Source organism: Herpailurus yagouaroundi, unplaced genomic scaffold (genome assembly GCF_014898765.1).
Source record: "Herpailurus yagouaroundi ecotype Mexico unplaced genomic scaffold, PumYag 184, whole genome shotgun sequence".
NCBI lineage: Eukaryota > Metazoa > Chordata > Mammalia > Carnivora > Felidae > Herpailurus > Herpailurus yagouaroundi.
In genome coordinates this window covers 19,820,429-19,834,091 of record NW_024412415.1, presented here as the reverse complement: position 1 = coordinate 19,834,091, position 13,663 = coordinate 19,820,429, and the positions used below count along the sequence as shown (strand labels likewise).

The following is a 13,663-nucleotide window of genomic DNA, read 5'->3' as shown; positions in this document are numbered from 1 at the left end:
AAGGTATTGAGGATCAAAACTAGATTAATGGCAATATGAATTTAAAAGTTGCAAAAATTATGAGCATGATGATTCGAATTGCTATTCAATAATGAATTAAGAATGCAGACCTGACTGCATCTGATAGCTCTTATAACAATTAATATGCTCTAATCCAAATTTATGTTTACCTAAATCTATAGTGAACTCCTTCTGCACTGATGCCCTTGGAGGGAAAGGAACTCTTACATAAAAACAACTAACTGCAGAGTAAAAGAAAGACAAAGGCTCCCATTTCCCTGCAAAGAGTAACCTGCCACTGTTATTGAACCAAACTTATGTGGAGCCTGTCATTTTCTTAATACTTTGCAAACACGGTTCAAAGCACGCAAGAATATTTGTGTAGCATGAACCACTGACCCAAGGAAGGGATTATAGAAATAGAAACAGAAATTTTCTAGGTTTAGGAGAATTTGTGAGCCTTTCTTTGCAAAATAAGGAAGTTAACTGAGGAAATAAGGGCAAATCTCATTTATACACTAGATAGGAAATAAATCAAACAAATTCTCAGCCACCCAAGAGGAGACTTCTCCTATTAGAAAAGATGAATTAAGAGCCTCTAGAGACTAAGAACAACCTTAGCTTCCATCTTAAATAATTTTAGGCACTGACCAAACATGAAGGTCAAGACTAGGAGTGGGAAATAGTTCATGAGGACAGCATATGGCCTCTCCAACTTTAGGGAGAAATACAAAAGCAATGTCAGAAGTATGACAAATATCAAGAGTATATTAAACCAACTGTATCCACATATTGTACAACCTGACTCATGTCAGATTTTTTAACGATAACAAAAATCACTATTTTAATCAAGGTAAGTTTAAAAGGAAAGAAATTATTCAGAACATTGGCTGATAATTGCTTGCGCATACTCACCACATTATTCATTCATGGCAATAATTGAACTACCTTCAAAATCTCAGCAAGTATTGTTATACATGCACATGTACACACACACACACACACACACACACACACAAATACACATACAACTTTTTTTCTTCATTTGTACCTCTTGGAGAGTGAGGTCAAAATGGAAGTTTGTCTTTTTCTATTTGGCCATCTCTTAGTATCCTACATTTCAACAATCTCTTTTTCTCATCTCTCTCAAGATCAACTATTTCCTGCCAAGTTTCAATAATCCTGGTAGTGGTTTCCAAGTCATCACCAGATTCCTGGAGTTTGGAAAGGTAGCTATAGTGTGGTTCAGAACCATAACAGGGAATAAACCGTCCTTTACAAACTTTTAAGGAACTTTCATGAGAGCTATCCTGCAGAAAATTTGGATAACTAGAGAAGAAAACAAATAAAGAAGATCAGAATCTCCCCTGCCAAACTATCTTTCCCCTCATTCTCACCACTGTTTTATGGACTCTGGTGCAGACAGTTTAGTACCTTAAGACTAAAAAGATAATATATAAAAGCTTTGCAATACTCATCTTGCAAACAATGTAACTGTGACTACCAAAGTCCAGTGAACGGTGAACTTAAGTTTTATGCAACCATAAAACCAAAGGAGTATAATTCTAATTTTAAAAAGTGATTTATATTTGGAGAAGGTACTTGTTTGATTTCATTCACTATCATTTATTAAAGTACTTTCATCAATATGACTTATCAAAGCTGAGTAGCCATGGACATGAGTCACACAAAATTCCTCAGGGTAGATCTTCTGAGAAAAGTGTAGTTGGATGACCGCCTTCAGCCACCACACTTCCAGAATCTACTAAAGCATTCATCCCAAGGCCACACTCACCAAGCTGATCCAAACCAATGACTGGACATGGTGGAGATAATAAGTCTGCACATGGGTCACCTATGCACATGGGACTCTTCTAACAGTGTATCTTTTATCTCAGACTCCCTATTGGTCTGGCACTTTTTTTGTAGCTTCATTTATCAGTTTAAAGCTTTTTATGCCCAGTTATTCCTTCCCCATCTCCTCTCACAGAAGTCAGACCCATGTCATGGTCCAAAGGCTTTTTTCATCTACTCTTGCTGTCTCTCCACTTTAACTGGGAGGTGTTTCTCCCCCTAAAAGCTCTTGTACTTCTAACATCTTGAGTTGTGCTTCTAGTATGACTCTTAGTGTACATATATGAAAAAAGTTAACAAATTCTTTTAAAATCACTGAGATAAGTAAACTGTTAAATTTAACACCATCACCGAAACATGCATTTTTCCAGATTTCTCTTTTCCTTTCTTCTGGATTGTCTCTCTCTCTCTCTCTCTCTCTCTCTCTCTCTCTCTCTCTCTCTCTCAATTCTTTTGCCAGAGCCTGTCTATATTTTATTTTGACTAAGATAGGTAAATGGAGTCAAGTTTGCCATGTATTTTCTAGGAAAATTGACATGAGATGTACAGAGATAAGCAGAGATCAGAGCAGCAGGTTAACAATAATCTGGTTTCAGTGCATACATCATTCCTTCATTAGCACCTGAGAAAGGGGAGGGAAGGATCAATGCAGTTTGGCTCTAAACTGGTAGGAATGTTTAAAGTACAAGAGTGAGGGATGGAGAATTATCATGAAGTGGGGACTCCATTCTGAAAGTTAGCTCTCATCTGTTTTCCAGGACAAAAGAAGTTGTAATATTTATAAGAATTGTAGTAATGTTTCATTCTACAAAAAGTGTATTTTAAAATATTTATAGAATAAGTAAAATAAGTAAATCCTGTTAAAAGAGATTGTCATTGAAGGCCATACTTAAATGTACTCTTTGGGTTCTTCAAGAGGAAATAAGCATTCAGATAATGGCAGATTCTCTTGAGTACTGAAAATTATCACCCCTTTCCCTTATCATCATAACACTAAAATACTTTGGGAACTCTTTGAAAAGAAATTTCTGGAAAAATGAAATGGAAGGGAATTCAAACTGCCAAGATAATCTGTTTTAGTTAACCATTTACACAGCTTGCACTTAGAACAAGGGTTTAGATTAACTGTTGCTTTGACATTGATAAAACTCCATATTCAGCAATGAGTTAGGAAAGCAAGATGTTATCAAGTATTGGATGCCACAAGCAAGGAAGAGTTACAGAAACTCTAGATCAAATAGTCGGATAAGTCTCCAAGATCATGATATACATGATTTTGTAATCAAATTGGAGTTCATCTTAATTATTTTCTAAGATAAACTTTCATTTTGTCAAGTTATCACTTTCTAGTAAACTTAAAGAGTCCATATGTGTGGGGTAGGGGAGAGAAAGTCATCCATTTATTACTTAAATTTTCTAAGAATCATCCATAGTGATCTTTCATTGCAGCTGGTTTCCTAATGCATTTAAACCATTGTGACATTGCAATAGGGATGTGAGTAGTTCTTCACATATTTAAAGAACACTGAAGAGTTTATACACATAAAATTAAGTAATTAAGATTTGACTTATTATTTGACAAACATCAGACTTTTGTCAAAACTTTTAAAATGAATCTATCTTTCTATATGTCTATACTGTGCATAAGCTTTGGTCGATAAATTCACTTAAAAATCTAATGTATTTGATGTTGTATCATTTGCAATACTGGAACCTAGAAATACTCTTGAAAATCTATTAACAGAAGATGAATAAATAGTCTAGTAATGTTTTGAAATATTTGCATCACTTAGAAATAATGAAGTGGAAAGTTTTCCAAGACATGCTTTTATATGGAAAAGAGAAAAGCAGGGGCAAGAACCCCAAGTTGCAGAGGCAGAATAGCCTATTACATAAGGTCACAGATTCTAAAGCTAGACTAGCTGGGTTTGTATGCTCGTTTTGCCGTTCAGTAGCTGTATGGAGGGAAACGATTTTTACAGTTGTTTCACACAACAATTCCCTAATCTGTATGATGGTCAAATTAGTACTTACCTCACAGGGCCATCTTAAGGATCAGATCAGTCATTATATAGGAAAGAATTTAACAATAATTGCTAAAATGTCATGACTAAATTAGTGTTTATTTCTATGTAGAATGGCTTAGTTTATGTTGAATGTTCAGAGATACACAAACTTACTTATTCTATAGGAACATAAACATGTATGCAAGCATCAGAAAAATGCCTGTGAACCTACGTGCCAAACTGATAGCAATGTGTAGCTATAGGCATTAAAGAAGATCCTTTGTTTTTTGAGTATTTTACATGCAAAATACAATGCATACATCAAAATATTTTGTGATTAAACCTTAAATATTTCCATCCAACCATGAAGTAACTATAAAAAGTAATAAAGTTTACATTCATCTGCTTATTGACATATTCATGCACATTTCATTAACTGCAAACAAGCAGATCAAAATATAGTCTTAATTGTATTACTGTAAACTCATTTACGTAAAATTATGTGTTTATATTTGTGTATAGAGTGATAACATTAATAGCTAATCCATTTAGGTCATTTTGACCTTCTTTATATATAGACACATTTAAGTATAATTACATATATGCACACACATCTACCCATTAAAAACAAACTATAAAAGCTACCTTTTTGTGAAACAAGAAAACAATAGTAAAGCTAGTTAATTATACCATCATGCAACAGCCTGCATTCAATATGCTTATGGCAAGAGCACAGCCAAGTACCATTGATAAATGGAATGAATTAAGAAGATTATGAATGTACTCACCCACCAATCGCCTGGAGTCCAGAGAATTTGGCAGCCTCCAAATCATTGCCACTTACTATTCGAGCCTTAAATGAAAAACAAGAGAAACACAAAAGAGAAAGAAACATTTAGCATACTATAGCTGCACACACATGAATTTGGGACACGCGTCAACTGCACTAGACATGTAACACCTAGTATGACAGATGCTAAGCAGGGTCAGCTCCAAGTCAAAGCTACTATGTTTTTGTGAGTGGGGGTTTTGAAATTAGCTGTCAGCATTTCAACAAAAGCACTGGCACAGTCCAGGAAAACATATTACTAATACTCTTTGCCCTTAAAACTTGCTATGTGCAGTGAACATGAATCAGTCAGGGAGATCATGATTAGCCAGACTTGAGAACAGATGCTGAGTTTGACCGTAGCAGACCCCTAGGTTGGCAAGTATAAGCTAAGTAAGCGCAGCTGGCAAGGTGTAACCTCTTCATAAATGCAACATATTGGGGGCACACTTAAAGGACAACCAAAGGATGGAAAGCTGGGATAACATGCACATTTCACAACTAAAACAGAGGAACCAAAATAGGTCTAATATGTCACAAACAAACATGTACAAAAGACAAGATCCCTCCGGAGAGAAGAAAAAGTATGATTTAAAACCTTTTCATCCACAGAACTGCTATCTGAAAGAGAATCAGGAAAAGAAGGAATAAATGTTAGACAGAGTACTTTAAGAAATCATTTAAACATATACATGAACAAAGTGTTACTAGTTTACATTGTTTAAAACCATAAACAAAACAGAATTGCAAGGCTGAACCCGGAGGGAAAAAGGATAGTTTGTCCTCTTATTTGAAAGAGCTGAAAAATGTGCCCGAATGCTTGAAAAGTATCGAAGAGTGATTACAGGATTGAATCAGAAGTCTTCAGAAGTGCTCTGCCACTTACTAAGCACATTGGGCAAACTACCAAATTCTCTGGAGTCTAGAGTCTAGACCCAACTCTGCAAAAAGTCATGAATTACTTTGCCTATTGGCCTACAAATAATGTTCAATCAATTGAGATCAAAATATGTGAACGTCAACCTCAGATGACTACATAAATTAATTAGGTCTTAGTAAGGGATTATTATTTATGGCTTGTCATAGAGCTCAAGAGTTAAAAGATATACTCCACTTTGCAAATAAAAGAACTGATGCCCAAAGCAGTTAACTGACATGATTAAGATCACAAAGCGAATCAATGGCAGAAGTGGGACACAAATCGAGGGCTCCTGACCCCCTATCTGCTGCCCTTTAAATCCCATGTTCCAGGAAAATTGAACAAAACAGAGAGGGGTGGACGGGCCACAATTCTCCAGTGCAATTTAAGAGACATCAAAGGGTCAGCATTCCTCTTGGACCTAAGGAGACGAACAATGGACTCTTTCTGTTTTTAACTCAAGTCTGAATCTGCCAGGGTCATCATGGCATGGTCCATTTCTATCTCACACAGTAATATTGCTCTTAAACTTATTAATTTTTGCTTATTAGCATGAAGCAAGGACTTCTCAACAAATACAAGTTGGCAGAAATCTAGAGCTAGAATGTCCTTGGGGTTAATGTAGTCAAAACCTTTCATTTTTATGGATGAGCCCCAGCAATATAAAGATTTATCTAGGTCATGTAGCTCATTGACAACTTTTATTGATAAAAATCTGAAATGCATTTGTTTTCTTGACTAATTACGTATGGCTTAATTATTGTAACTATTTGTGTGCAGTATTTTAGATATTTCACAAACCTCAGAGTTAGATCTTTAAATATAAAACAAGATAACAGCACAAGTAGTAAAAAACCCATCTTATGAATAGCCATCAACATTTTAAGATACTGCATACAATATAGAAAATTCAGCATTAAGTAAAAATAATATACCATATCCATGGAAATTGTCAAAAGCATAATTTTAAATCATAGAATAACTAATTTAATATGAGATATCAACTGGTCAGAAAATATACATCTACATTTCAATAAGTACCAAAAAGTTGTCATAAAATTTTAAACATAAATCATATTGGGATGAATCTTATTTGAATTTAATATGTTAAAAAAATTTATTTCCAGAGACATAATCTTAAGTGTGAAATATTAGGTCATTCCCATTATCATTAAAAGAAAAAGAAAAATGTCCACAACCATCATTTTAACTTATTTCTTGAAATTCTGATCAATATATTAAAAGCAGACCAATTTAAGCAAAATTAAACAATGTAAATGTTATAAGGCAGGACACAAAGTTGTTACTTTCAGGCATTATAATTTTAAACCCAAAAGACAAATCACCTGGAAAACTATGAACAGGTAGCAAAGTGAAACAAACAGGTAGCAAACTAAAACGGGTAGCAAAGTGAACATTTAACCAACACGTAAACAAAAGTAAGTTATTTTCTACAAACTCCCAGTAATTAGCTTGATAAATAATGACATGAGATCGGATTTCAAATACTCATAACTTTGACATTGTCTCCTATTAATAACGGACTTGTACATCAACCATTCCACTGAGTCATGGTAATATTAGAGTCATCAATTATTCTTCAGCTGTTAAATCTAATACATTTCAACTTTTTCATTCATTCTTCAGTGTTTCATTCATTCCTTCATTGAATACATATATTTATTAATTATCAACAAACCTTTTTTGCTCACTCCTACTCCTTTCTTGTCCACCTGCCATACTATCCCCTTTGAAATCTTTTTCAATACAGATAAAATCACATCACTTCCCTTCCCTCATTAAACCCACCAATGTTACACAATGCCCAAACCAGAGAAAACAGATATACATCTACTGCAGGCTCATGAGTCCTCATTCACATACTGCACTTTGGCTACCATTAAATTCCTGTCACTTCATCTTTATGCCATGCTCTTTTAAATCTGTGTGCCTTTGTATGTTCCGTTTCCTTCCCTTAAGACAGGTGCTCCTCTTCACCTAGCTGTCTGTCAGCCTCCAAAACTCACCTAAAGCTTAACACTCTCTCTTGGAAAATTGTAACATATCAAGGATACATGGCTGTATGAATGAGCACTGCATGCTGCACTCCTCCTGGCTAACCCTTATCTTTTGTCAGTTTCCTTATCAGCAATTCTACTAGATACAAGTTCCTTGATTTTATCTATTTTTAATCTTCTGTTTCTAGTTTCTACTATTTTCTGAAGTACAGTAGACACCAATAAATGTTTGCTGAGCAATGAGCGAACAACCTTAAAAAAACTACAATACATTATGGAAGTACCTAAAACTCCAAATAAAATTTATTTCATCTTCCTGGATAGAGAAAAGATAAATTCCTTTATAACAGATTTATAAGATATTATAGTTAAAATCCTAACAGCAAGTTGTTATAGAATTAGTATTTCAAGTACGGGGGTGCCTAAGTGACTCGGTTAAGTGTCTGACTCTTGATTTTGACTCAGGGAGCGTGGAGCCTGCTTAAAATTCTCTATTTCCCTCTGCCTCTCACCCCACTCATTGGCACACATGTGTGTGCATCCTCTCCCCCCCCTCAAAAAAAAAAAGTATTTCAAGTATAACTGGATTAATAAGTCAAAATACATAAGACTTTTTAAAAGGAGAATTAAGAGGAAAATCTGTAAGAATATTAAAGATCTATGCTAATTAAAGCATTATTGTCCTGGCAAAATAGATGAAGAAGTTCAACAAAATTAGCTAAGTAACAAACCCTTGTACCTAAGAGTTCAACAAATAAGGAAGGATGGATTGTTATCAAAGGCAAAGAGACATACTGGTGAATAAATGACACTTAGAACATAGGTCAAATATCTGTATTATTTATTTATATCCTTATCTTACACATAGCCCATGAAGTTACAGATGTATTAAATAAGTAAATAAGTAAATAAGTAAACTGGAAAAGAATATTAACTAACCCTAGGAATGAGAAGATACATTTACAGTTAGAGGCTTTGTTATGCCTATTTAGTATTTTTGTATATAAAAACAAAAAGAGGGGTTCCTGGGTGGCTTGGTCAGTTAAGCATCTGACTGGATCTTGATTTTGGCTCCAGTCATGATCTCATGGTTCCTGAGATCAAACCCCACATGGGGCTCTATGCTGAGTGTGGAGCATGCTTGGTATTCTCTCCACCTGTCTCTGCCCCTCCCTGCTAGTGCTTGCATGCTCTCTCTCAAAATAAACATTAAAAAAAAGAAAATGAAATGTATTTACTAAAAACACACGTTAGTATATTCAGAATATAAAGAACTCTTACAGGTCTCTAAAAATTTGAGCCTAATATCCCCCCAAACTGGTCAAGAATGTGACTGGATGATTCACAAAGTAGAATGCGTGAACAATGATAAACTTATTAAAACTATGCTTCAGATTATAAAATTACTAAAGATCAGAATATTTTAATGGTATTAAAAATAATACCAAAGACAGCTGATGGTCATTAATCTAATAGTGATGCATGGTTGATGATAGTGAAAACTAATAGAATTTTTAGAAAAATTTTAGTGATGTCTAACAGTAGACTCTGTTTTGAAGAGAACTTTTTTTTAAGTTGATGCTCAAGAAATTATTTTTGTTATGGATTATGCCCCCACCCCCAAATTCATGTTAAGGTCCTAACCCACAGTACCTCAGAATGTAGACTTCTTTGGAAATACAATTGTTACAGCTATCATTAGTTAAGATAAAGTCATCATACTGGAGTAGGGTTGTTCCCAATCCAATATGACTGGGGTCTTTATAAGAAGGGTACATTTGGGGGCACCTGGGTGGCTCAGTCACTTAAGTGTCCGACTTTGGCTCAGGTCATGATCTCACGGTTTGTGGGTTCGAGCCTCGCACCCGGCTGGCTCTGTGCTGATGGCTCAGAGCCTGGAGCCTGCTTCAGATTCTGTGTCTCCCTTTCTCTCTGCCCCTCCCCCTCTCATATTCTGTCTCTCTCAAAAATAAACAAACATTTAAAAAAATTGAAAACAAAAAAACATTTGGAGACAGGTGCACACACAAGACAAATGCCATCTGAAGATCGCAGCTCTGCTGCTACAAGCCAAGGAACTATCGAACAGACACTGGGAGAGAGACTGGACACACCCTTGACTAGCATTTTCACAGGGAGCATTGCTGTCTCAGTGTACCTTGATCTCAGACATCCAGCTTCCAGGGCTGTGAGACAACAGATTTCTGTCGTCCTAAGTCACTCGGTTTATGGTACTTTGTTAATTCAGTCCTAGCCAACTAATGTAACTTTAAGTCATAAAGAAAAAATTAATGTGTAAAGATCTGTTTTCTTTTATTATTTACAAACTGGAAAAACATACATGATCAAGTACAGAAATATGGGTTGGAAATAGTGTTCTCTGACCTTGATTCAGTAATTTGAGACCATTAAAATAAACATTTAAAATACTATATAAAAATATAGGAAATGTTTATGGTGTATATACATATATACATGTATAATACAGGTATAATATACATCATATATAAGTAAATATTAATTATACATGTTATGTATTTTTATCAGTATACCCATACACTCTAAGAATAGCTTTGTTCCCTGCCAGTTGTCTTTTGTTACACATGTAGTTGTTTTTGCTTTGTCTGATCAAACCTCTGTAATTACAAAAACATACAAAAAATGTAACAAATTCTGTAATTACATGCTGGATACTCCTTATAAGGGTGTTCCCAATGCTCCTTGTCTCAAAAGTCTCATCATTGCCACAACAAGGTCATTTTGTACTTTAGTGACTTAATGATGTTAACATAAGGCCACAATGCACCCATCTACTTTATAATGAAACCTCCTCTATAAATAGGATCTCGGTGAAGTTCCAGTGACTGTACAGTTTTTAATGTCTCAATATTCCATGAACTAGTTATTTTAAGAAATTTTAAACTTATAAAATATTTACTAGGTGAATATCGCTCTTGTGTTCAACCACACTGCATAGGAACCTAAAAAAATATAAATCTGAAGCTTATAGGAAAATCCATAATTTAAGTGTGCCTCCTGACTACTAAACCCACCACCGTTTCTCATGTGAACATCCCTGAGAAGGGAATTTAAATGTGACTTAAGTCAACATACGACCTCCTGAGCATTCACTTTCCCTTCATATGTAGATGAAATTAAGGGGTTTGCCCAGTATGTAGCTAAAGCTTCTAGCTCTAAATTCTATGATTTTGTTTCTCTATGTGTAATTTATTTTCAGTTTAACAAGAAATATTGACTCGCCAATTATCACCAGAAAGATTAATATCTACCACCTAAATTTGAGATATTTATAATTATTTCACAATTTAGAATAAAAGTAAAAATCGTGTTTTCTCTCTTGGTATTTTATCCTTGTTATATGACATTTTTTGAAGAAAATTTGAATGTAAGAGATTTCAAAATGTATCAAGAATCTGAGTTCTGGAGGCCTAGCTAGCTTAGCAATTTTCCTAAACTCTTTGTTCCAACGTCCTTCTTTGCCCTCAGAGCCTTCAAGGATAATGTAAATCCCCCACTAGTGATAATATTGTTCACTATTCACTTTGGAAACAGGCTTGCATTATTTGCCAGCATATCAAAATACATGACTTTTAAAACATGTATACTATGCCTGAAAGCCATGAGATGGGAGCTGAACCGTCCAGAGAAAAACCTATATTGTAATTAGGGGCTTGCTGAGTTGTCATTAACCTTTACAGAGTACTTACTATGTGCTAGATATTCTGCAGAGCACTTTATCTGCTCTTTTATTGAATCTTGGCAACTGTCTTGTGAGGCTATCAATATTCATTAGATCTTGCCAGAGCAGAGGAAATCCTTTGTTCTAGCTCTCATTTCAGGTGCAATTCTGGATATAATGGAAGCGGTGCTGAGTGAGAGATTCACATTCATATCTCATACACTTTTTTTGTTCAGTTAGGGGCTGGCGGCAGGGGGCATGACCTGAGAAACCTGAGTCACAACAAGAACATGCTATGTTAAGGATATATGAAAGATATGAACATGTTGATATGGGAGCATGAAGAAAAGATCTAACTCTGCAGCCAGAGAGGACATTGGGCTTGTAAACAATTCATGGGGATAATAATTTAGAATGGTGTTTGTCAGCTGAATGAAGGCATTCTTAGAGGGAAAAAGTTTTGCAGTGGCTTTGAAGCTTTAAGGACTGTGGGCATTAGGAACTGAAACGTGGGAGTGTGAAAGTAAAGAATTATAAGAAATAAAGCATAGATGGATAGGATTTATTGCATAAAAATCTTGATATATTCCATTAAGCATTTTAAATTATACTCAAATTGTAATGTACAGTCACAGATTGTTTTCAAGCAAGACACTGACATGTGACATGATCAGAATTTTATTTGGTTCTTTAAAAATCTAGGCCAGTCCTCTGGACAATAAGGCAGAATAAGATGATATGAGAAAAAGTCTGCTCTCTGGCCCACCTATACCACAATTCTACACACATGCACAGATGCTATGTAACAATTTTTTAAAGTCATCTCTACACCCAACATGGGGCTTGAACTCACGACCCTGAGATCAAGAGTCACATATTTCACCAACTACACCAGCCAGGTACCACAACTATATAGTAATTTTATTATGTTGTATACCTGAAAATAATGTAACACTATGTGTCAACTATACTCAAAATATTATTTACAAAACTTTAAAACCTGTCTAAGCTTAAAACAAAAACAAACATAATCTCCCAATGACCACATATGAAGTAGCAACTCAAAACTAATGGTGAATGAAGTCAAGGCCAAAATTGCTCTCAGGAGCACTGGAACAATTTATTTATTCAGCAAATATTGATCCAGTGACCCCTACGTGCTAGGCACTGTGCTAGGGACTATGGATAGAATACTTGAAAATAAAGATAAATATCACCATTTCTCATAGAACTATAGAACTATGGTAAACCCACACTGCATAATCTGTGCACAAATAAAGCTAAAACTTTTTTTTTTAATTTAAAAATATTTTTAATATTTAGTTTTTAGAGAGCACAAACAGGGGCAGGGAAGAGAGAGGGGGAGACACAGAACTTGAAGCAGGCTCCAGGCTCTGCGCTGTCAGCACAGAGCCTGATGCGAGACTTGAAGCCATGAAGCCACCAACCATGAGATCAAGACCTGAGCCAAAGTCAGATGCTTAACTGACTGAGCCACCCAGATGCCCCAAAGCTAAAACTTTTAGAGCTACCTGAATAAAAGAGTGAGTTAACACAATGTAAACACTTAGAATGTAAATGTATGAGATAAACACTAGGAGAATGGAGAAACAATGAGGAAATTTTCCATCTACCTAAAAACATAAATGGAAAAAGTTTACTCATCATTAAAGATACCTCAGGCCAATACCAAGTGTGGGTTCAGAATTCACATCAAACTGCAATATGTTTTCTCTTTTCACATTAAATACTATTAAAGACTGATAATGCATCTGGCCACAAAAGAAACCTCAATATATTCTATAAAAGTGGTATCATCAAGAGCAATTAAATAAGAAATCAACAGCGGGTTGGCAACTTAAAACCACCACTACCAGCAACAAAAAACTATGGAGACATAAACATTCCCTAATATGATATGGGTAGGAAAAACAGAAACAGTGGAAATTATGAAATATTTACACCTAAACTAATATTAAACATACATCTACACATACATGTAGATGAATATTAACTTCTGAGATAAATTGGTTTTAAAAGGAAGTTCACAGCCTTAAATGTTTTAAATACAATTTAAAAATTAAAATAGACAAGATAAAAATTCAAGAAGGTACAAACAAGAATCATAGAATAAAAATCAGGATAATAAAGATGCAAATTCATTTTGTAAAATTGTTTCTGAAAAATATGACAAGTGTGAAATGCTATCTCATTGTGGCTTTGACTTGCATTTCCTTGATCATTAGTGATGCTGAGCATCTTTTCATGTGTTGTTGGCCATCTGTATACCTTGCTTTGAAGAAATGTCTTTCAGGTCCTCTGCCCATTTTTTAATTG

General features: G+C 34.9%; 1 protein-coding gene across 6 annotated transcripts in view; it reads right to left on the bottom strand.

Moving 5' to 3' along the window:
• Nucleotides 1-13,663, bottom strand: part of UNC13C (unc-13 homolog C) — a 613,180-nt gene that overhangs the window by 459,245 nt on the left and 140,272 nt on the right. For all 6 annotated transcript variants that reach the window (XM_040492731.1, XM_040492733.1, XM_040492734.1 and 3 more), the window contains exons 7-8: nucleotides 5,288-5,310; nucleotides 4,649-4,713 (exon numbers count right to left, since the gene is read on the bottom strand). In XM_040492731.1, coding sequence (XP_040348665.1) covers nucleotides 4,649-4,713; nucleotides 5,288-5,310 — 88 coding nt within the window. The remainder of the gene's footprint in view (nucleotides 1-4,648; nucleotides 4,714-5,287; nucleotides 5,311-13,663) is intronic.